Genomic DNA, 24,508 nt, shown 5'->3' on the forward strand with positions numbered 1-24,508 from the left:
AGAGGCCTGGCCTGCAGGGCATGTGCCGTGGCAGACCCACCGCGCCTGAGATCGCTGGCCTGCCTGTTCTGGGCAGAGCCTGGGGGGAGGCCTCAGTCGGTCTCGGCCGCCTTCTCTTTGGGTGTAGCCGTGTCGAGAGGCTGTTAGTTAAGCTGCTGTGGTAGGTTAGGGGGTGTCGGGCCACAAGACCATTGTGTGGCCTTTTTTTTTTTTTGTTTCTTCTAAACTAGAAGATGTACCCAGCATTGCTTGGGTCCTTCACTCAATTCAGTGTGGGTTGTTTGGGGAAAAATAAAGTGGTGGGGCGGGGGAGGAGGGGTTCAGCTGCCCCTGGTGGGGGGAGAGGACTACTCCAGCCCCCTCTCGCCGCAGCAGCTCCGGGCCAGGTGAGAAACACCTTTCTGTGGCTGCTGCAGCTCCAGCGGGCGCAGCCAGGAGACGGGCACACGTCCAGGGTCGTCTGCCCCCCCATGCCTCCCAGCCAGAGTGAGCAGTGCAACCAATGGTGCACATTCCCGTGTGAGAATCGCCAGCAACGTTCCCGTACAAGCAGGGGAAGGCGCGTCAGCCCCGCTGCCCGGCCTGGATGGGGAGAGGCTCTGGACTGGGGTAGTTGGAGGGGGGATGCCCCCAGCCAGCCCCTTTCACCGGCGTGGTGATTCTGCACCACCCTCCTTCTAGCGCTGCATCTGAGATGGGCTTTCTCAGCCAGTTCTGCGTCTCCCTTCACGTGTCCCACCTCTCCCTTCGCTGGCTGCTTGTGTCTCTCCAGCTTCCCCCAACCCGGCTTTGGGACAGCAGCCATTCCCTGCAGCCGTCTGCCTCTGTGCACGGCCGTGTCCTTCCCTGAGGTCTGCCCGTGTCATTCCAAATGGCTCCCCACTCTTGGCTCTAACGCACCAGAGCCACGTCCTGGAGCAAGCAGCGGGCCGTGTTGAGAAGGGCCCCTGGCTTGCAGCTGTGGGAGGTTCGGAGCTCTGGATGGAAGGGGTGAGTCTCAGACGGCAGGCTCTCGGGGGCGAGGACCGGCTTCTTGACGTGTGCTTGTCCCAGGCCTCGCTCACAGGGCACTGATCTGCCACGGGGGCCCTTCAGTGCTACCTTAACACAAATCCTCTTTGTCCCACAGCTGGTCCTGCAGCGGGATCCCTTTTCACAAGGATGGAGCCGGCGTGATCCCATGTAACCCGCTGCGATTCCCGCGCTCAGGTCGATGTTCTTCAGATCCCAGGGCCAATGCCCGGCCCTCAGCTGCCACTGTGCCCTGCCGCTGCCCGCAGCCGCCGTGCCGCTTTCAGGACAGCCCCCCAGCCTGCATCTCCACTCCCATCAGGCGTGCCAGGACGTTAGATGGAGCTTTGCCACACGGTTCACGTTGGCCCGAATGTCGACTGGCAGAAAGGAACCCTTCCGCTGAAGCCTTTAACGCTCTCCCGGTAGGACGTAGCTGAGTTTCCAGGGTTTCGCTTTTCTTTTACGCCACGGAGACTGGGGGCTCACACAAGGCCCCGGATCCAAAAAAGGAATCCTCCGTCCATCGCCAGCAAGGCAGAGACATTCGGCAGGAATCTAGCCGCTTTTTGGAGGGGAGAAAAATCAAAATGCGAGGCGAGGGGCTCGATAAAAACATGCTTCTCCCAGGACCATGCAGGAGCATGGAGATGACATTGTTAGACGTCAATGCATGCTCTTCCCTAGGGAGAACCATTCTTCAGAGCCCAGGGACAGCTGCGCCATGCTCTCCAGAAAGGAGGAAAAAAAGGAGCGGATCCTTTTCCTTCCCTGTCCCTCAGCAACCTTCCCCCGAGAGGCAGGGGCCAGGGCTGCAACCGGACACTCTCCACCCTTTTAGGGAAGGCAGCAAGTAGGGTTGCCAGGTGTCCAGTTTTGAACCGGACAGTCCAGTATTGGAGCTTTCTGTTGGGGAAACAAATAGAGAAAATATGAGAAAATAGACCGGTCGGGTGTTTTCTCAATCCGATGCAACGTAGATTGTGATGGAATGTCAAGCGTGTCCGGTATTTTTGTTGAAACATCTGGCAGCCCTAGCAAGTAAAACCCACCGGGGCGGGGGGATGGGTTCTCCGAAACATCTGGGCATCTGTTACAAAAGGACCCAGGTCCTGGCTGAGCTGGGGAAGGCCCAGGAACCGCACAGGGAGGCGGGCGGTGGGCCGGGCGATCCCCACAGTGGCCCGCAGATGGCGCCATTGCGCAAGCCAGCCCTGCCTTGGAGAACACTGTGAACACAGGAGGGGAGGGAGGAAAAAAAAATCAGCTGTTAAAAAAACCCACCAATGTTTTAGGGGGAAAGCAGCAAACTGGCATCTCCCGCCTCCTGTGCTGCTTTGTCTGGCGCGAGCTGCTGCGTGCGATGGACTTTCTCTCCTCGCAGCTCTGCCCAGGACTGCCGGGGGAAGAGGAGAGCGGGATCTCTTGCGTTTGAGGCAATGCAACCGACCTGATCCCTGCGGTGGGTTTTTCTTGTTGGGTCCATTTTTAAAACATTTCAATGAGGCTCAACTTTCTGCGACTTGTTGCTTCACCAGGGGGAACCCAGGCAGGGCCCAGCCTGGGACGGTAACAGCTGCGGCCCCGGGCGCTGCCTGCACCATGACATCTCCCAGGCCAGAGGGCCCGGGGTGTTAGTGACCGGTGGCCATGGCTCTCCGGCAGCCGGACTCTCCTGGTGAACAGTAGCCCTGGGCGGCACTCCCATGCTTGGCTCTACGTTGCCTGGCCGGGCACGCTCGCCACTCTGCAGATGCCTTTCTCGGCTGAAGAGAGGAGCCTTCAGGGGGTCTACAAGCCGACCTCTCCGCAGCAGGATGGCAGAGCCCTGGCGGCCAGCGGGGGACCCGTGTGCGCTGAGTGCTACACTAACCAGACCTTCGTCTTCGATGACGGCAGCTCCCACAGGTAGCCTCTGGCACACATCCTGCACCATGGTGGGGGGGTCAGACTACATGTCCCCTGCGGCCCCTTCCAAGCCCATAGTTCTATGTGGGGTCCCCCCTCTCCCTGCCTTCCTCCCACCCCATTTCCCTCCTGCTTTGGACCCTCGGGAGATGGGCGAGCAGTGAACCCGGGAAGCCACATCAGGACTCAGAGAGATCCTGCCAGCCCTAGAGCGAGCTCTCTGCTTCCCAGCCTCTTTGATACCAGGCACCGGCTTGCTGCCTGGCTACACGGCGGCGGGGAAATCCCTGGAGCGGTTGGGGAGAAACGCTGCCCGTAGCTCTCCGGCAGCACGGGGGACCGTCTTGGAGTGAGCCCCTCTCCAGCGTAAGGGGTTGGAGCCATGTTGTGTTTGTTTGGCTTGTTGTCTTTGAATCGGGGAGTTTTCTGAGCTAGACTCCTGCCTGTGGTCTTGCAAGAGGAGGCAAAAAAACCCTCTCCTCCAACCAGTAAGCATGTTCTGTGCAGCAACCTGCCCTAAGACATACGTGTCCAGGGGGACATGCTGGAAGCAGTAAGGGTTGTGTGTGTGTGTGTGTGTGTGTGTGTGTCTAACTGCTGCTTGGTTTCCAACCATTGCCCTGGGCTGTAAAAGTTGCCCCTATCCTCCTTTCTGCCTTAAGTGTTAATGTTGTGGAGGCATTGGTCACTGCCCCATGACCAGGGCTAGGTTGTTTTCCGCTTGTAACAGAGATTTGCCATTTTATGTTTATATATTAGACAAAAAGATGTGTGATTATATGTATCTAGCTGTCAGGATCCGCTGCAGAAGTGATCCTTCCCAGAGAACAGTCCAGAAAACACTTAAGGGTGAAAGGAGCGAGAGGAATGGAAAGCTGCCGTTAGCGATGAAAACGAGCAGTCCTGTGGCACCTTAGAGACTCACAAAAACATAGAATCATGAGCTTTCGTGGGCAAACCCACTTCCTCCGTTGAGTCGGAGTGTTGGCTTTGGGCATCCCCGTACTCACACTGAGAATCAGGGTGAAAGATCGAGATGTCGCCCTTGTTTTATTCCTCCGAGCCTCAGAATCAGTTGATTTTTAGTTGGGATTTGGGGTCTGGTAGCCCTTCGAATGAACTGAGCACTGTCCACGCGCACACAAACCAAGGGAGGCTAGAAGTACAGGTGAACCTCTCTAGTCCGGCACACTCGGGTCTGGCAACATCTGTGGTCTGGCATGATTTGAGTTAGCTGGATGTGCATTTTGCATGGATGTGGCCAAGTTTCCTGCGGTCCCATAAAGTTTGTTTACAGCCCCCAGTCCTGGTGCTCAATGATCTGTGCTGTTCTTTAGCTCCAGTGTAACCCCAAATACCCTCTAAGAGCCCAGTAAGCAGTGGGAGTGTTGCTAGACAATATCAGCCTCCCGTAGTTTGGCAAATTCTCTGGTTCAGATCCCGAGGGTGCCAAATCCTGCCCTCCATTATGTTCATGAACCCTTTTTGAAATGGGACGGGGGGAGGGGCAGAAAGCAGCAGCAGAGGCCTTCTGTGGGTTCAGCTGAGAGCAGGAATCGGTCCAGTGCTACGAAGGTCATAGATGATGTTACCAAAGGAATTGCCGCTGGTTACGTGGTAATCTCACCCTGTTCTCAGCCCTCGTGAAGAAGACCCCCACGAGCTGTAGATTTTGTGGGACACTGAGGCTGTGTCTAGACTACATGCCTCTGTCGGCAGAGGCATGTAGATTAGACAGATCAGCAAAGGCAAATGAAGCCGCGCTTTAAATGATCGCGGCTTCATTTACATTTACATGGCTGCCGCGCTGAGCCGACAAACAGCTGATCAGCTGTTTGTCGGCTGGCCGCTAGTCTGGACGTTCCCCCTGTCGACATCAAAGCCCTTTGTCGGCAGCCCCGTTATTCCTTGTGGAATGAGGTTTACCGGGGCTGCCGACAAAGGGCTTTGATGTCGACAGGGGGAACGTCCAGACTAGCGGCGAGCCAACAAACAGCTGATCAGCTGTTTGTCGGCTCAGCGCAGCAGCCATGTAAATGTAAATGAAGCCGCGATCATTTACATCGCGGCTTCATTTACCTTTGCTGAACAAACAAATCTACATGCCTCTGCCAACAGAGGCATGTAGTGTAGACGTACCCATATTGTTTGTAGGGGGGTAGTGCGTAAGAGCGCCACTCACAGATCAGCGGTACATACTCTGGGACAAATACGATCCTTCATTACACCTGTCACCGTCTTGCCTGCAGTTATCCCGCTGACCTCCAGGGGGCCGTGTACGTGTAAGCGGGGGCAGATTCGGGGCCAGTGCTACCAGTTAGCAACAGAGTTTCCGTCTTCGCTGTCAGCTCCGTGGCTTTTGTTGCCCTCAGAATGGGGGCATTGTTGGCCTCTGAATTCGATCTGAAAAGCAAACAAGAAAGGAAGGAGGGAGCTAGAACCCTCCGTAACAAACACATTGCAACCTGCTTCTATTGACGGAAAGAGGGGTTATTTTTTAAGGCCAGAATCGAGTTCACTGAAGTTAGTGAGGTGACGCTTTTTAACCCCACCCACCTCAGGATTTTAGCCATCCTGCGAACAGGGCCGCATTATGACTTTCGTGGGCCCTAGGCACTTTTGCCTTCGTGGGTCCCTTCCTCCATAAAAAAAAAATATTAAAAATTGTTTTTGATATAACTTTAAATATTTCAACATTTTATTTGTTTTCTGTGTTAGGCAAAATGTAATAGATTTGCGTGGGCCCTGAAAGTTTCATTTTTTTCTGATGTGAGAAAAAAAGTAACACATTTTCTTCGACCCTAAAAGTTCATTTTTTTTCCTTCTGATTTTAAAAGAAATTAAAACATTTTCGTGGGCCCCTAAAAGTATCGTGGGCCCTAGGCACTGTGCCTACTGTGCCTAAGGGATAAGTCAGCCCTGCCTGCCAATGCTATGTAGGCAATTTGCATAACAAAGCATAGGAAACTCTTTTAGCTCCTTCCCGCAACATGCGCAGTGCGGTTTTATTCTTCTGGAGGTTCTTAGCTTAGATTCTAAGACTCTATGGACAGCCACTCCAGTGCTGAGCCAAGCTATTCTGGCAGCTGGCTACGTACAGATGAAGGTGGAAAGAATATCTAGGGATCCTTTCATGCTAACTCTGACTTTGGAGTCGTTACGGAGAACGTTGCTATTACCCGTGTGTGTTAGTCGATAGTGAAAGCTTTGGTCCATATTTTGAGTTAATGGCCTGGAGTACTTTAAACAACGGAACTGTTTGAGCTATAATAGAGGAAGAACACATGACCCACCGAGAAGCCGAAGGAACTTCCCTTTTGGGTTCATTCCCACAACTTAAGAGACAGGGCTGCCCTTAGGATTTATGGGCCCTTACGCCCCATGGCAGTAGGGTTGCCAGGTGTCCGGTTTTGAACCGGACAGTCCAGTATTTGAGCGTTTTGTTCGGGAAACAAATTGAGAAACTAGAACTGTCGGGTATTTTCTAACTCAGATGTAATGTAGATAGTGATGTAATGTCAAGTGTGTCCGGTATTTTTGTTGAAACCATCCAGCGACCCTACATGGCAGACCAATGGGAGGGGAATGACAATTTTCTGGAGATGTGGGGGTATTTTTTAATAATCTTCAGCCACACACTCACAGGGCCGGCCCGAGTAATTCTTGTGCCCTGGGCAGCGGGAGTGCGGCGCCGCGTCCCTAGGTGCACAGCGCACGCATGGCCGCACCCCCGAGCGGCAACCTTTGGGGACGTCATGCGTCCTTTACTACTTCAATCAGGCGCCCCCCCATAGGTTGGCGCCCCGGGCAGCTGCCCAGCTAGTCCCCCACTTAATCCGGCCCTGCACACTCATGACATATTTTTACAGGAAATTTGGAATGAATATCCTGTCAAATCACACAGGAAGTTCAGAAACAGACGGTGTAGACCTAAGGCTGGCAAACACCTGCGAAATGGCTTCGTTACCCCTGGAACGGCCCTTTCCCAGGGTCAGAGTTTTGCTCGTGGCTCTTGAGGGCTTTTTCAGGTTTAAGTTTCCCAGATCTTGTCTGGAGGAAGCAGAAGGGGGACAGGAAGAGGCGGCCATGCAGACCAGCCGGTGTTCCATATTCTGGGCGCCTTACGCAGCTGCGGTGTCTGTGTACGGGTAAGAGAACAGCAGCTGTTAAAATCCACGGAGGGAGGAAGAGACAGCTTTTTTGCCAAAGATTTCACGTGCCAGGTTTCGGTGTGGCGCAGTTTCTCTGTCAAGGTGTAAGGTGGTGGAAGGCGGGGGTGGAAGGAAAGGTAAATCCCATTTGACGTTGGCACCGTTAGAAGGGGTGACTCTGCATGCGTAGTCGTAAATATGTTCGCTGGAATGGAGGTGTGTTCTAGGCGCATTTTACCGTTTCCTCTTAGATCCATTCTGGGCTCGTTGATACAGGTGGGACCTCCCTGGTCCAGCAGGGACCTGACTGGTTCTGAAACAAGGGAGTTTGCTGGACCAGGGGAGGTAAATTCTGTCCCCACTCCCCGCCTTCCCGGCTCTGCTCCTGGCCCAGCTACCATCGCCCCCCTGGCTGCCACCCCTTGGACTAGCTACTGCCGCCTGCCCTGGCCAGGATCCTGTCCCTGGTGCCCGCCCTGGCCAGGATCCCGGTCCCGGCATGCCTTCCAGCTGCCGGTCTTCCAGCCACCAGGGATCTCTGGCCCTGGAACAACCATGGTCTGGCAGGACCACAGATATTGGGAGTCGAGTCCCAGTTTTTAGAGATTCAACCTGTACAAGTGTTTTCTAGCATTGCTATTCAAACTGTCACGTGCTCATCGGGTGACAGGTTAATTAGGCAGATTAAGCATGCATATAAAGCCATTCTAATTGGACAAGAAGTCTGGAGGTGGTGCGCCTCCCGGTTTATCAGAGAGTTCTTTATATCCACATCTGCTTCTAACAAAAGCCAGGAAGATTTTCTTTCATTCCGAAAAGGTTACATTGAGGAAGAAGCAGAAAACATTTTAAATAAGAAGTAAATTCACTTGCCCATCTTTACCAAAAGCCGTGTTGATTCTTCCCCCATGTATTCTCTTCATCTAGGTATCGGATCATTTTAGTCTTTCCTGCAATTCCACCAGTTTGCCTGTTGCTAAAGTGAGGTGAACCAGCTGGTAATTGCCTCTGGAGAGTTTTTTAAAAAGAGCCTTATGTTAGCTATCCTCCAGCCCCCTGGTATAGAGGAGGCTGACTCAGGCAATAGGTTACACACCACGGTTAGCAGTTTGGCATTTTCATATTTCAATGCTTTCAGAACTCTTGGGTGAACGCCATCTGGTTCCGGAGACTTATGACTGCTTAATTCAGTGGTTTTCGGTCAGGGGCATGTGTACCCTTGGGGGTACTCGCTGATCTTTCAGGGGGGACATCAACTCCTCTAGATAACCGTCTAGTTTTATAACCGATGACGTAAAAACCGCCCGCGAAGTCAGTGCCAACTAAAATTCCACACTGATTTGTTTATGCTGCTCGACATGCTACACACTGAGACGTCAGTCCAATGTTTATATTCCGAATGATTGATTTTATATGATGAAAATGAGAGCGCCAGCCATTTGTCAGGAATGGGGTTGCTGGGACACTTTGATTTTGCAAGTTTGTAAGTGCGGTGGCACTCAGGGATACGCAAGACAAACCAGCCTCTTGAAATCGGAGACCCCAGTCTGGGGAGGTTGAGAGTCACTGGTTTCACTGATCAGTTTGTTCCCAAACCGCCTCCCTGACGCCCATTCCTCAGATGTGTCATCTGAAAAGAACGGTTCAGCTGAGACACCCCCCCCCCCCTTATCCTGGGCAGTGAAGACGGATGCAGAAAAATGCATTTGCGTCTCTGCAGCCGCCTTGCGTTCCTGGAGTGCTTGTTTTGCCCTGCTGTCGTCCTGGGGTCCCACAGATTGTTTGGCTGGCTTCCTGCTTCTGATGCATTTACGAAAACGAACAGCAGGGTTTTTCTTTCGGTTTGTTTTTTATTTTTGTTTATTGCTTCTTGCCCTTTAAATTCCTTTTTGCCGGCCTCGTTATACTTCAGCTCTCGGCATGCCTGCTTTTATGTTCCTTTGTTTTCCTTGCTAGGATTTCATTGCCAATGCCTGAAGAATGCCTTTTTGCCTCCGATTGCCTCTTTTAGCCTGCTATTTAGCCATGGTGGTGTTTATTTGGGGGGTTTATAGGGGGAGTCCTTGTGTTTTCCCCTTGGGATACATATTGGCTGTGTCGAAACTGGCAAGTTTTTCCGCAAAAGCAGCTGCTTTTGCGGAAAAACTTGCCAGTTGTCTACACTGGCCGCTTGAATTTCCGCATGATTGATTTTGACGATCTCATGTAAGAAATCAAAAGACAGGACTATGTAGCACTTTAAAGACTAACAAGATGGTTTATTAGGTGATGAGCTTTCGTGGGCCAGACCCAATTCCTCAGATCAAATAGTGGAAGAAAATTGTCACAACCATATATACCAAAGGATACAATTAAAAAAAATGAACACATATGAAAAGCACAAATCAAATTTCAGAACAGAAGGGGGATGGGCGGGGGGGGGGGAGGTAAATGTCTGCCTAATAAACCATCTTGTTAGTCTTTAAAGTGCTACATAGTCCTGTTTTTTGTTCCAGCTACACCAGACTAACACGGCTCCATCTCTATCACTATGTAAGAAATCAGTGCTTCTTGCGGAAATACTATGCTGCTCCCGTTTGGGCAAAAGTCCTTTTGGGCAAAAGCTTCTGCGCAAAAGGGCCAGTGTAGACGGCTCAGATTTGTTTTCCGCAAAAAATCCTTGATTGCGAAAATGGCGATCGGGGCTTTTTTGCGCAAAAGCGCGTCTAGGTTGGCACAGACGCTTTTAAAGTGCTTTTTGCGGAAAAGTGTCCGTGCCAATCTAGACGCTCTTTTCCGCAAATGCTTTTAATGGACAACTTTTCCGTTAACAGCATTTGCGGAAAATCCTGCCAGTCTAGACGCAGCCATTGAGTTTGAGCCTCTATTCTGGCATTTTAAAATAGGCGCCATGCAGCTTATAGGAGCCCCTGTCATGGGCTAGGGCCACCTGGTGTTAGGTGCTGCACAAACACACCATCCAAAGAGGGCCCTGCCTCCAAGGGCTTACCTGGCTGCCTTTCAGAGGGCCTTTGGGTGCGCTGTCCCTGTCTCGCAATGAGCTTGTCTGCCGTGGTGGCCGGACTGCATACAGGGGAAGGGAAGACAGAAGATGTTTTAGGAGCAGACGGAAGCCCCCTGGCCTAGCATACCAGGGTTGTGGGTATCTCTTAAGTTCCCCTGTGTAAACACTCCTGGGTATTTGTGTACAGAGGTCAAATGCTAGCAGGGCTCTTCTCCCCCCTGCCTCCTTATTTACGCCGGTGCCGGCACTAGGGATGTGGGGGTGCTGGCTGCTGCCCCTCACACTGGGGGCTCTGCTGCCTTCCTCATGCGTCAGGGGCCCAGCTGCTGTCCCCGCGCCGGCTGGCTTTGCTGCTGCTTCTGTGCGCCAGGGGATTCAGCTGCTAGCCCTGCCCTGGGGTCCCGGTTGCCAGCTCTGTGTGCTGGGCTTTGCTCAGTCTCAGCTGGGGGGCAGGCCTGGATTTCAGCCCCCCCCTCTTAAAAATGCCCCCTTCCCTGCTTATTTGCGGAACAGCAAGGAGATGCTGCTTTGTGCTCCCCTGGGCTCTCTAAATGACCTAGCTGCATGGCAGAGGGAGACCAGGAATGCTGTCTTCTCCCGCCCTTATCTAGCTAAGCCAGGTCATCCTGGGTCCACCGACATGGACTTTGGTTTTGCCAGCCCCATTGAGCTCCACAGCCGGTCTCAGCCCAAACTCTTCCCTGCTGCCTTGAAACGTGGGGGGAGGGAGGGGGGACACGAGTGAGGGGATCAGTCAATCTTTCCCCCCACCCTGCCTGTCTCAGCTGCGGTCTTGCATGCCGCCTTGTGTGTCCTTCCCGCTGGTTTGGTTCCTGTTTGCGCCCCGGTAATGGGAGGAGACGCCCGTGGTGCTGCAATGCTTCCCAGGGGATTCCTTCGGTGAGAAACCGAGGCGTTCATCGTGAGCGTGCTTGTACATTGTCAAAGCTGTCCTGCCCGTGAAACCCGGCTCCGCAGTTCTGGGCCCCCTGGGGGATACATAACCTACTTTTCGCCTTCCTGCCTCGTGGGAAACGTTTATACAGAGAGGCAGCCAGCCAGCCCTGCGCTCCTCGAGGCTGGAAACGCTCCTCTCTTTCTTGCCCATGTAAGGCACTCGGGGAAGCCGTGCCAAGGAGCGAGCTGCCCTAAGGAAGGGTTCGCCCAAAAATAACCTGCACCAGTAGAGACCCAGGGAGCGGGGCCGACTCTCACCGCCGGAGAGCTGGCTTTCCTCTGTTCCATCTCCCGGTGCACAGGGGTTATTTCGGAAGCAAGAGGTGGAACAAGACGCTGCCGGTGACGGGTGGTGATGCCAAGGCGGTTTCAGCAGGAGGAGCTGTTGAGGAAAGTCGTCTCTTTGCATTAGACGTACGTGGCTTTTTTTCATGTCTCCTCCCATTTTTGTAGCCTCCCGTGCTGAAGATGCGTCCCGAAGAGTTGGCTGGGAACACTGGCTGTTCCTACTTACGCGTCGTGTAGAACGGCGCGTACAGGGCCGGCCTTACCAGGAGGCGAACTGAGGCGGCCACCTCAGGTGCCAGACTGGGGGGCGGGAGGGGGCACTGCTAGGACCCAGAGTGTAGAAAATTGTGTCTGCTGCTGGTGCGTGTGTATTCTCTCTGCTCTAGGTGCACAGAGCTGGGGAGGAAGGAGGGCACAAGAGACATCACAGGCAGGCAGGAGAAAAGGGGACATGGGGGCGTCATTTGAGCTCCCCGCCTCAGGTGCCAAAATGTGGTGGGCTCTATACACCGGCCCTGGGTGTGTAGCCAAGCAGGATAGAACTGGGCTGGGTTAGAGACCGACAGTAGCTCGGAGAGCAGGAATTGCTGGCGGCCGTGCGGATTGAGTCCGCTGCTCCTCCAACGTCCCAGCGGAGAATTCGGTCCCAGAGCAGGCAGGAGAGAGGTGTCCCTGTCGGAATCCCTGCAGCGGGACCTCTGGGAACGGTGCGACCGGTGGCCACCGGCTTTGCTCCCCCAGAGGCACCGCCGAAGACGAGAGCCCCCAGGACTGCCGGCTGGAGGCGCCAGGGTGGCGATTCTGCCCCTGACAGTGCTGTGTCAAAGCCCTGAGCGTTAAGTGGGACGCGGCAGCGTTCGTGTAGGTTCATGCATGCGTGTAAGTGAAGGAGAGTTTTCAGTGTCCCTTGTCCCTCTGCAGTGGTGTCTGGGCTGTTCAGGGAGGTATAGGTATCCCTAGGAAGCCAGCCTGCTTCTATGGAGGGGCTGCTGCTGGCGGTGGTGCTGCCTTCCGGGCTGGGCAGTGCCACCAGCCACTAGAGTGGGGTGGCTGCTGGTAGGGAGCCCAGCTCGGAAGGCAGATCCACCGCCAGCAGCAGCATGTCACAGCCTGGGAAATCCGGTCTTCGTTGTGCTTTTCCCCTAGAAGACATCGTGTCTAGGGGGGAAACGAGCGTTTCTCAGAGCGGGTCCTGACCCAAAAGGGAGCTGTGCTGGCGTCGCGAGGTTATTGGGGGGGGGGGGCTTGGTGTTGTCACCCTTATCTCTGTGCTGCTTTCGGAGCTGGGCAGCTGGAGGCCAAACACCCAGCTCGGAAGGCAGCTCCCTGCCAGTACCATACCCTGCCACCCTTACATCTGCGTTGCTGCCTTCCGGGCTGGGTGGCAGGAGAGGGGCAGCAGCGGACTGAGGCCCAGCTCTGCCGGCAGCAGCACAGAAGTCAAGTCACACGTCCGGGGATGCGCTGCAGCTGGTCTTGCACGGACACCTGCGAATGGCGTATGGATAGTTTGGATCGAGGCCTGCTCAGTGGGGTTTGTGTTCCATGTTCAGGGTGGGACAAAGTTCTTTTGGCAGCGCTTGCACTGAAGTAAACCCCGTTACGACGTAGTAACGACAGGTTGCACCTCTATAAACCGGAACACTCTTGTCCAGCTTCCAGACCTCAGATGTTCCAGGATCAGAGAATCCCAGTGCACTGCGGCAGGTGGGGGGCTATGAGCCTGCCATGCTGTGGGGTGTATGGGGGCAATATGTAGCCCAACTGGGCTATGGAGGGAGGAAGGGTGCCAGTGCTTGGCTCAGCTGGGGGGAGCCAGGAAGCCTAGGGGGGCAGAAATTACCTCCCCGGCTCTGGCAAAATCCCTCATCATGCCCCAAGGGTGCCAAAATTGGGAGGTCCATCCGGTAGCTATTCCAGGATGAACTACCTCCTTGCACCTTTAGTTAAAAAACAAAGGGCGATTTGTCAGCGTCTCTTCTCTCGGCTGGCAGTCCGGAGCTCAGTTCTTGGGATGAGATCTTGGCCTTTTCTTGCTTCAGAAATGGTTGCAACAGAGGGGATTATCAGTCAAGCACGCCATAAAATCCGAAGGCCAGCCATTGCCGAAGTGTGTTTGTAAAGCCGCGATAAAGAGGATTTGAGGGGCTTTCTGCCCGAGCTGGTTTTCAGCCAGGCCGGAGACCACTTGAGCTGTCTGAGGTTGATGTTGCCGTGAGCTCTCCAGGAGGTGGAGATGTTCAGGCTGAAAACAGAATCCATCCTAACCCCGTGGGTACCTCCCTGGAATGGAACTTCTGGGGGGATGTGAACCGCATGGGTTCCCTTCGACATCTTGGCTAGAACACGGGGCTCCGGTTTGCTCTTGCAGCCGCTTCAGCAGAAGAACAGCAAAGTAGGATGCTGCCCCTTCTAGCCATCACCACTCGGAGGGTCCTATCAAATTCCTGGTGTGAAAAAAGTATCCCGTGAAATCTGGTCTTTTCTGTGTTTTTACCCTCTACTGTACAGATTCCACAGGGGAGACCGGCGTTTCTCAACTTGGGGGGCCTGACCCAAAAGGAAGTTGCTGGGGGTCACAAGGTTATTGGGGGGGGGATATGGTATTGCCACCTGTGCTGCCTTCAGAGCTGGGCAGCTGGACAGCAGCGACTACTGGCCAGACACCCAGCTCAGAAGGCAGCGCCCTGCCAGCAGCAGCGCAGGAGTAAGGGTAGCAATACTGCAACCTCCCTACAGGAACCTTGCTACCCTCAAGTCCTTTTCGGGACAGGACCCGACCGTTACAATGCAGTTTCAGATGTAAATAGCCAAAACAATGAAATTTACAATTGTCGATATCGTATGCCATGAAATTAATCAAAGTGGACTGTGACTTGGACAGTTATACCCATAATATTTTGCACTCTTCCAATTCGCCATGTCAGTGGCCTCTTCTGGCCTTTAAGGGTTACCTCTGGATTCTTCTTGGAGCCCAGCCGTGCTGCTTTTAAATCGGCTGCTGGAGCTCCGACTGACCCATTCGGGCTTCCCCTGCAACTCCCCGGCCTTGTGTGTAGGGTAGAAGCCAGCCTCCCGCCTCTTCCCAGCTTTGTTCCTTGCGGTAAATCTCGCACACACACCTGATCCGGGAAAACACAATTCCCCCGCCCGTTTCCCTCTATTGTTCAGCTGACTCTGTGAACTTTGCTTCCCAGAACAGATGTCACTCCGGCTCTAAAACGGAGGCATTGGCTTGGTTCTCCTTGTGCCCGCCCATCCATACATGGTGATGGAGAGAGGAGAGTTTCGTCACAGGAACGGACACTTTATGGCTATGTCCGAGTAATCCTGTGCATTGGCAGGTAGAACGGAAACCAGGTACCCCACTTGGGAAAGCAAGGGGGGGGGGGGGATGTCAAACGTACGCTTAGTCCCAATGGGAAAAAATGACCCAAGAGACCAGGGAACTGCTTTTGGAGACGTTAGTAAACACCAGGGCCGGTCAGAACGTGTGTAAAATGGAAGGGCCAGGGGAGCCCGGCGTGGTGAGAAACGGCTCCATCGTGAGCAGGATCTGCAGCCCCCCGATCCTCTTGTGCTGGGAGGGGCAGCATAAAGGCTGACGATTGAGCCAAGCCTCCATCCGCCGCGTCTGACGTGCAAATCGCTGTTGTCTTAGGCGACCCATCTCTTCGGGGGCCGTAAATTCACGCGCGCGTGATGGGCACGGAATGTAATCTGGTGAGAGCCGTGCCCCCTCTAACAAAAGGCCTGGCAGCATTTCAGTTCCGCGCCCTGGTGAGTTTCCAAAAGAGCCAGCCAGACATAAACCGCTTCTCCGGGGTTAAAGCGGCTCTGGAGAAGAGGCGAGTGGGCGAGGCAGGTGGCAAACAGCGGCCGGTCTCGGGTGCAGGATTGTGACTCTTTTAGCATTTGCCTGCCCGAGTTTCCTCGAGGACCTGCTCTTTCTTTGTAAAACGAGCCGGGGGAAGCCTGTTGGCTGCGGTACAAACCCGACGCCGTGCTGAGAACATGCAGGCGGGCTCCACGCACCCTCCGGATCTCAAGCAGCTGGGAGCGGCCGGGCCGAGAGCCCCAGCCCTGTGCCTGGGTCAGCCTGCATTTCAGCGACTAGGCTTTCGACTCACACACAGCAGGTTTATTTTAACACTGCGGAGGCACTGGGAGCGCCTGTATCAGGCATTTCCTACCTGAGTTAACAACCCTGCAGCTGTGCTCTGGGATCTGAATTCCTCCAGGTAGCTGTGAACTGCCCCAAACTGCCCCATTATGCTCTATTACCTGCCTGTCGTTCTGATCCACTGTATTAGGCGCTTGCTTTGCTCTGTCATTAGCTTTCCGGGGAGGCTGGGGGGTGGAGGGTTGGCTGGTAATGTAACCGTACACTCAGGAGGGCCGGGAGTCCAGGGGCTGCATCGGGCTGGGAGGCAGGAGGCCTGGGGTCTGTTCCTAGGGTTGCCGAATGATTTCAAAAAAATACCGGACACACTTGATCTCAGATGGTGGTGGGGACCGGCCGGGAGGGGAACGGGGCTGGCTGGGAGGAGGTCGGGGGGAGCGGGGCTGGCCAGGGGAGATGGGGGCGGGGGAATGGCTGGTGGGAAACAGGGCTGGCCAGGAGGGGCTTGGGGGGAGTGGGGCCGGCCAGGGGAGATGGGGGCGGGGGAATGGCTGGTGGGAAACAGGGCTGGCCAGGAGGGGTTTGGGGGGAGTGGGGCTGGCCGGGGGAGAACTGGCGGGTGGGGAGTGGGGCTGGCTAGGAGGGGATGGGGGGGGGGGAGTGGGGCTGGCTGGGGGGGAACCAGTCAGTGGGGAGCAGGGCTGGCCGGGAGGGGGTCAGGAGGAGTGGGGCTGGCCAGGGGAGAGCGGGCTGGCCAGGAGGGAATCGGGGGGAGTGGGGCTGACTGGGAGGAGGTCAGGGGGAGCGGGGTTGGCCAGGGGAGATGGGGGCGGGGGAATGGCTGGCGGGAAACAGGGCTGGCTGGGGGGGAACCAGTCGGTGCGGAACAGGGCTGGCTGGGAGGGGGTCAGGAGGAGTGGGGCTGGCTGGGGGAGATCGGGGGAAGGAACCGGCCAGCGGGAAGCAGGGCTGGCCAGGAGGGGGTCGGGGGAGCGGTAGGGGGAACCGGCCCGTGGGAAGTGGGGCTGGCCCAGGTGCATGGTCCTGGCGGGGCGCACAGATGAGTCCAGCCCCAGGGATTCCATCCCGCCCCCGCCCCCGCCCCCTCCTCTCTCCCGCATGGCTGTGTACTGCCTGGCTCACGCAGTGTGAGCGCGTCGACCAGCCAGGCAGGATGCAACTAGTACTGATACTCCTGATAATAATAAAACGTAATTAGAAAATACCCGACAATTCTGTGTCCGGTATTTTCTCAATTTGTTTCCTGGACAGGAAGCTCAAATAGCGAACTGTCCAGTTCAAAACCGGACACCTGGCAACTGGAGCTATGTCCCCGGGGGACTGCTCGTCCATTGGTTCCAGGATCTCGGGGAGGGGCGTGTTTTGTGCAGCGCTTGGCATGATGGGAGGTCAATCCTGATTGGTCCCTTTAGGCAAGTACAATCCGTATAACACCTGCTGGGTGGGAAAGTTTAGCTCCACATGGCTCAGGCATTTGGCGCCGTCTCGCTAAAGGAGGAAACTCAGCACCGCTCCTGCCGCCCCGCCCCCGCTGTGTTCACATAACGCCACGGGCCTGGACCACAAAAGCAAAGAGGCTGAGAAGGAAAAGCTGCCACCCCGCACAACCAGGACCCCGGAACCCCAGCGGCTGGTCCCCTGCGTTAACCATTAGGCCGCTCGGACTGAGAAATGCTTCCGGGCGCGGGATGAAACAGTCGTTTACTGTGCGGGAGGCTTTTCGTAATTGCGCATCTCCTGTTGGCTAATTGCCAAGGCCCTTGGGGAGAGCAGCAGGACGGCACCCGCAGCGCCCAGTGGGGAACCGGCGCTCGGCGTGTGCTCTCGAGTTTGGATTTTCCCCTCCCAGCTCCCGTAATAGCTGCTCCCGGGCCACCTAATGCACCAGCGCTCATGTCTTTTCCCCAAAAGCGTCAGTCTGGGCCCGGGAAGGGGTTTGCGGTGGTTTCTCAGGGGTGGGGGGGCATGGGCGCGCCGCAGACCCTTTGCAGAGAGGGGTGGTGCGGGCGGTGCCAAGATCTGACCTGCAAACACCCGGGAACCCGGCCAGCCCAGCGCTGTGGCAAGCGCGCCTTGGAGCGAGGCGCTGCCGGGCTGTCGACCTGCAGATCTCCCGTGGTGGCATTCCCGTGCTGGAGCACCCCTGGGGAGAAACTAGAGAGCGCAGACAACCCGCTGGCAGCCGGGATCCCCCCACACCTCCCCTCCCCCTCTAGGATCCCCCCCTCTTCTCCCCTCCTCCTACAGGATCCCTCCTCCCCTCCCCCTCCAGGATCCCCCTCCAGGGTCCCCCCTCACCTCTCCTCCCCCTCCATGATTGCCCCCTCACCTCCCTTTCCCCTCCAGGATCCCCCTCCAGGATCCCCCCTCCCCTCCTCCTCCAGGGTCCCCCCTCACCTCTCCTCCCCCTCCATGATTGCCCCCTCACCTCTCCTCCCCCTCCAGGATCTCCCCCCTTTAGGATCCTCCCTCACCTCCCCTCACCCTCCAGGATCCCCACTCACCTCCCCTCCCCCTCCAGGAGCCCCCTCCAGGATCCCCCCCTCCCCTCCTCCTCCAGGGTCCCCCCTCACCTCTCCTCCCCCTCCATGATTGCCCCCTCACCTCCCTTTCCCCTCCAGGAACCCCCTTCAGGATCCCCTTCTCTTCCCCTCCCCTCCCCCTTCAGGATCCCCTTCTCTTCCCCTCCCCTCCCCCTTCAGAATCCCCCCTTTAGGATCCCCCCTCACCTCCCCTCCCCCTTCAGAATCCCCTCTCCCCCTCCAGGATCCCCCCTTTAGGATCCCCCCTCACCTCCCCTCCTCCTCCAGGATCCCCCCACATCTCCCCTTCCCTCCCCCACCCACACCTCTTGCCTGCTGACCAACTCCTCCCCTGCCCTCCCAGAGCTTCCGGAACACTGCTAACAGCTGATTGGTGGCATTTGGGCAGCTGCAGCAGGGAGGGGAGGGGATGAAGCGCACTCAGGGGAGCAGGCAGAGAAGAGGCGGGGAAGGGGATGGGGCGGAGCAGGGGTTGAGGAAAGGGTGGAGTGGGGGTGTCGAGCACCCCTTGGCTAGAGGGGACATGGGCGTCTACGCCTGACACTCTCCTTTCACTGGCTGGGAGACTTGATTCCTGTCTTTCTGAAGGGCTTTGAGCTCCGGCTCTCATGCTGCTGCGGCACGGCTGCGTGCACCCCTAGATGAAAGGGGCTGTGGGAGGCCGTTTTGTCACCAGGCGTGATGGAGCGGTCAGCTGGGGAGGAAGGAGGCTTTGGGGTTCACGCACTGGGCTGGGATCTAGGCGATTCCTAGCTTCAGCAAAGATTTCTTTGGACTTGTCTGGCGAAACCCCATCAGTGCAATGGCAGTGGTGTTTAAGTACTTAGCGTGACAGGGTCAGGCCAGAGGGGTACAAGAGCGTGATGGAAGAGACTGAGCTCTATTAGCCTTAATGATGGAAGAGAGGTATATTAGATTAAGCCTAGTAAGTCTGAGTAAATATCTGTTCCCAGGGTAAACTGGCAGAGGCCAGTCCAGAACCAGTGCGACCTTGTCGGAGTCCATCAGAGCAATTAAGCTCCTGGAGCTAATTAAGTGGGCTTCCAGAGTCAAGTGAGCCAAGGGTAGTTGGAACACCTGGGGCAAGTAAAGAACCAGTTGAGACTGGTTGCAAAGAGCTTCTCTGCAGTTAGCGCGGGTGGGGAGCTGCCGAGACACAAGGATTGAAATGAAATGAATGGGCAGCAGGTTTAAAACAAATAAAAGGAAGTTCTTCTTCACACAGCGTGTTGTCGACCTGTGGAACTCCTTGCCAGAGGAGGTTGTGAAGGCCAGGACTGTAACAGGGTTTAAAGGAGAACTAGATAAATTAATGGAGGTTAGCCAGGATGGGTAGGAATGGTGTCCCTGGCCTCTGTTTGTCAGAGGGTGGAGATGGATGGGAGGAGAGAGATCGCTTGATCATTACGGGTGTGTCTAGACTACAGGGGTTTGTCGACAAAAGTGGACGTTTGTCGACAAAACTATCCCTGCGTCTACGCTGCCGCTGAGTTCTGTCGAAATAATGTCGACAGAACTCAACAGTTTTGTCGACGGCGGTAAACCTCATTCTGCGAGGAATAACGCCTTTTGTCGATGGAGTTCTGTCGACAGGAGGCGTTATTGCGTCTACACCGTCCTTTGCGTCTACACTGTCATGCTGACAAAGCGGCTTGCTTTGTCGCCAGAACTGGATGTCGTCTAGACGCTCTTTGTCGTCTAAACGCTCTTTGTCGACAGAACTGGATGTCGTCTAGATGTATCCTACCTGTTCAGTTCTCTCCCTCCGGGGCACCTGGCATATTGGCTACTGTGGGCAGACAGGGTACTGGGTTGGATGGACCTTTGGTCTGACCCAGTCTGGCTGTTCTTATGTTCTAAGGAGCTAGAGAGGAGGCAGGAGGAGCTAGCACAAGTGGGTACTAGGAGGAAGAGCCTGTGAGAAGGAAGGTGCCTGTAACTCTGGGGTTGTGTAGCCGTCTTGCAGTTGGGGTGGGAGATATTTACTGACAGCTGCTTTGACAGGGCCCTGGGCTAAAACAGGGCCCAAGTTCCCCCCAACACCCACTTCTCTATTTCCACTCAGGAAAAAGTCTGGCTAGGCAAAGAAAGGGGTTACCCAGACCTGTCTCGTTCGGGGGTCCACCAAGGCGGTGGAGTTTGGTTTCCCTCTGTACCTCATGCTGGCCAATGATGAGGAGCTCAACAAACAGCAAGCTAATGCCCTAGGCGTGGTGCCTAAATCGAGGGCTGCTATGAGCCTCTGAGGCAACCAGTCTGCCCGAAAGCACAGACCCCACCAAGTTCCAGTAGGAGCTGTGTCACGCAAGGCATCTCCTAACGGCTGCAGCAGCGCAGTAAATTACTTGATCACTCAGCCAGCCGGCCTCCATGACAGAGGCCTGCATTACTTATCCTGAGGTGAGTAATGTGCTAGGCTCAGTAGCTTTTAATATTCCATCCTAATTATGGTTCCTTAAATATTTCAAGATCTCCTCTAACAGAGAGCTGGTGGCAGCGGTAGGATCAAGGCATTGGTGGATTTCTCCGCAGCAATAGTCGGCAGGCACCCCTCCCTTTCAGTCAGTGCCTTTCCATTTTTCACCCTTTTTCGTAAAAGCAAGGTTTACTAATTGGGCCGGAGGCAGGAAAGCCGCAGTTGTTTTAATTGCCCGGTGGGCAAGAAAATGTTGCCTGAGCGGGTGTTGGAATTATTTTCCCCTGCCAGCATGTAATATGTCCACGTGGCTTGCAAAGCCCTGTGCTAGGTAGTTTCTTAGTACGATAACCTAGTCAAGATACAGGACAGAACCAGGCAGCAGACTTTTTCTTCCCTGTTAAGTCTTATTTTGATGGCCACCGGTATTGGCTGCTGATGGATTGCTGGAGTGGGCGTCTTAAGTTCTGCCGAGCTGGGCCGGCGGCTCTGGCCACGCTGCCTTCATCCGAGCAGCCCTTCCAAAGACACTCCGGCATCTGCGTGGGAGGCAGCCGGCCACGGTGTGGCTCCTGGAGCTGAGCCATGTGGATTTGAAGCTTTGCACCGGGCAAATGAATTCCATATGGCCGCTGGCAGCCGGGAGCGTTCCACACAGCCGTCCGGGCACCGGCTGCAGCAGCCAGCGCTGGGTTTGACTTCGCTGTGCACTCCAGATCTGAGAGCGGTCTGAGCCCAGGCTGTCTTGGATGCTGACACTTCTGCTCCAGCCTCTGTGTTCCCTTTTCGTCTGCGCTGCGTGTCATCGCGCGCTTGCTGGGTGAGGGGAGAAGAGGTGAACTCTGGATCTCCACGGGGAAACTGGCAGGGACGAATCAATTTCTTCCTCTCCCCCCCCCAAACAGCTGCACCTGTCGTGTAAGAAAGCCCTGCCTGGCACAGGAACCAGGCAGCGGTGCAAAGAGTATGGAATGAATCCCAGTGCTCCGGTGTGTTGTGGGACCGCTCTAGGGGGCCAGTGTTGGGGGCCAGCTCCCAGAGAAACTCGGAGCCTCCCGCCGGCTTGCAGACAGTGACAGGAGTTGCTCAGCATGCGTGGAGACTGGCGTTTGCATTCCGAGCCGTGAAAGGCGAGGTGGAAGGACATGTCCCGCCAAGACCAGGACGGAGGAGGCCTCTTTGCGCCCAAAAGCACAGTCCAGAATTGCCCGTTGCATCATGATCCCTGTGGAAACAGCAACCCCAGAAAGCTGCCAAGGTCAGTGTCTTTCTAGATAATGTGCAAGAGCAGCTAAGCGATAGCTGCCCAAAGGGCACGTCCAGCTTTTACACATGGCTCTTCCATTCATGAGTTTGGGGTGTGTGTGTGTGGGGGGGGGGTGTTTCCTGAGCGTCTCTGCCCCCCCCACCCCTTTCTTGTTTGGGCTGCAGCCCCCCCCCCGCCCCCGTCTTCTGGCATGCCTGCCCATGGCTTCATTCAGTGCCCAGAGCCTGCATGGCTGGTTTTCGAAAATGTGCATCACTGGCACAGGAGGAGAGCGCTGTCTCGTTCCCAGCCTCAATGGCGAAGGAGCGTGTTTCACCCTACGCACTTGGCCCCCGAGAGACCCCCCCCACAGGGCCGTCACGCAAAAGGAAGGGGGAAAGCAACTGTAACCAAGTAACCATACGAGCTGTGGGAGGAGAAGCCGGGAAGGATGCTGACTTATACGTATTGTTTCAGACCTATAGAACATGAAGGGGGGGGGGGGGGGTGGAATTTCCTGAGTAGTTCGTCGTTCAACAGAGAGGCCAGGGCCAATCACGACTTTTTGAGAGCCCAGCCCCTGGAGAGCGAGGGCTCGGTGGAAAGCGAGGGATGCTGAGGAGAAGAGAGACCGAGAAGGAAGCCGCTCCAGTAAGTCCCAGACTGGCCTGGTTTAGTGCACCAAGACGCGTCTCTAGTGACGTGAAGAGGCGCCGGCGTTGCTCGGATTCTTCGAAAAACCAGGCCACGTGTGTGAGGATTGGCGAGTCGGTGTGACTCTGGGAGGAGGCGCTCGCAGGTTGCTGGTCCCTTGGCTGCAACACGGGTGCGCCCCACAAACACCGCATAGGATAGAGCAGGAGCATGTTGGAGATGGGGTGGGATTGCGATCCAGGGAGAGAATTGATTTCCACCGCGCTCGCACTGGAGTCTGACCGCGAATCACTTGAGCTCAGGCCTGTGCATTGACCGCAAGACCCAGCCTTTCCGAACGAAAGAGGTTGGGAACAAAGACCAGGCGGGGAAAGGGGATGGAGAATCCATCAGAGCGGCCTGCGTGATCGCTGGTCCCGCTGGCTTGGCCGCTGTCGGCCGGAAAAGAAAAACCTGAGGGGCCGTTAGTCGAGGGAAGACGTTGGCTGAAACGGGGGCCAAGAGCAAACCACCAGGAGAAGTCCGAGTGTGGGGAGGGCCACCACAGCCGGGGGCAGTCGGAGAAGCCATCTGGAAAGGCCTTGGCTGTGAGGGGCGATGTGAGGCCAGCAACAGGGCATCCGAGCCTTGAAAGGAGGCCCTGCCTCAGAGGTCAGCCCAGCATTTCCTTCTGAGAAGACGAAGGTGGAAGATGGGCATCGGCACTGCAAATTCAACTTTCCATGGCCCATTGAGTGAAAATGGTGTGTGTGAAAGTGGGGTGTGTGTGTGAAAGTGGGGTGTGTGTGTGAAAGTGGGGTGTGTGTGTATGAAAACGGTGTGCATGTGTGTCTGTGTGTGAAAGCGGTGTGAGTGTGTGTGCGTGTGCACGAAAACACGGTGTGTGCGTGTGTGAAAGCACTGTGTGTGTGAAAGCGGTGTGTGTGTGTGTGTGTGTGAAAGCGGTGTGTGTGTGTGCGTGCATGTGAAAGCGGTGTGTGTGTGTGCGTGCATGTGAAAGCGGTGTGTGCGTGTGTGTGCGTGTGAAAGCGGTGCGTGCGTGCGTGTGAAAGCGGTGTGTGTGTGTGTGTGCGTGCGTGTGAAAGCGGAGTGTGCGTGTGTGTGCGTGTGAAAGCGGTGCGTGCGTGTGTGAAAGCGGTGCGTGCGTGTGTGTGCGTGTGTGAAAGCGGTGTGTGCGTGTGTGTGCGTGTGTGAAAGCGGTGTGTGTGTGTGTGCGTGCGTGTGAAAGCGGTGCGTGCGTGTGTGAAAGCGGTGTGTGTGTGTGTGTGTGTGTGTGTGCGTGCGTGTGAAAGCGGTGCGTGCGTGTGTGAAAGCGGTGTGTGCGTGTGCGTGCGTGTGAAAGCGGTGTGTGCGTGTGCATGCGGTGCTCCTAAGAGAAGTCGGTGTGTTCTAAAGCCCGGTTTGGCCACTTTGAGAGAGCCCCCCGGGATGGTGCCTCTCCCGTGAAGGCGATGCTCTGCGTGGGGCAAGGAGAGGGCCAGGTGCCGCTGAACCCCCGAGGGGGCTGCTCCGTGCGCTCAGTAGGGCTGAGGCCTGCGCAGGCCGCTTGCCACACGTGCCGGGCAGTCTGGAGAACATGCTCCTGCCGTCGGAGGGAATTTGGACACCTGGCCCTGGAGTTTCAGCAGCTCCTGGGACCTGGGACGCCACCGGAAGGGCACTTAGTGACTGGGAAGCGACCCCCTCACACCCTACCCCACGGGGCCGTCGTCTGAGGAAGGCGCCTGTTGTGCCGAGCAGGTAAGCGCCTCGCCTGGCCGCCCGGCAAATCCAACCACAGCCGCGCTGTGTGCCGCAGACACAGACACGCGTCTGCCGTCAGCAGGGAGAGAGGCCAAGCCGTCTGGCTCCAAGCACGGACACCTCAGCTGCTCTGCCATCACTCACGCTGACTCGCCCTGTCTCTGTAGGCTACAGCCGGACATTACAGGGTGACAACAGACCCCCTCCCCCGCGCCCCAGCTTGCTCTGGCTTTCTAGCCCGCAGGGTGGAAGGAAGCCAAAGGCAGCGGTGCTGCTTTGGCCAAGGAGGGCTGGACTGGAGGATTGAGAGAGCGTTTGAGGGGGGGCTCCCTTTCTGTGGGATGCACCCAGACTTCTTGGATGGCAGCAGGGGGAGGGGAGACGGAGCAGAACCTCTCGCCCGTGGTACCTGCTGCCCCAGGGAGATCAGGCCGGTTCAGCCC

General features: G+C 56.1%; 1 protein-coding gene across 5 annotated transcripts in view; it reads left to right on the forward strand.

Moving 5' to 3' along the window:
• Nucleotides 1-2,068: 2,068 nt before the first annotated feature.
• Nucleotides 2,069-24,508, forward strand: part of KCNT1 (potassium sodium-activated channel subfamily T member 1) — a 234,670-nt gene continuing 212,230 nt past the window's right edge. For 3 of the 5 annotated variants that reach the window (XM_075905514.2, XM_089772975.1, XM_089772974.1), the window contains exon 1: nt 2,786-2,919. In XM_075905514.2, the coding sequence (XP_075761629.2) occupies nt 2,829-2,919 (91 nt within the window). In that variant the 5' untranslated portion in view covers nt 2,786-2,828. Of the gene's footprint in view, nt 2,920-11,264; nt 11,446-24,508 lie in introns of those variants that run through there. The other 2 variants (XM_075905515.2, XM_075905518.2) reach the window with 2 other exon arrangements.

This window comes from Pelodiscus sinensis, chromosome 23 (assembly GCF_052426305.1).
Source record: "Pelodiscus sinensis isolate ZL-2025 chromosome 23, ASM5242630v1, whole genome shotgun sequence".
Classification (NCBI taxonomy): domain Eukaryota; kingdom Metazoa; phylum Chordata; order Testudines; family Trionychidae; genus Pelodiscus; species Pelodiscus sinensis.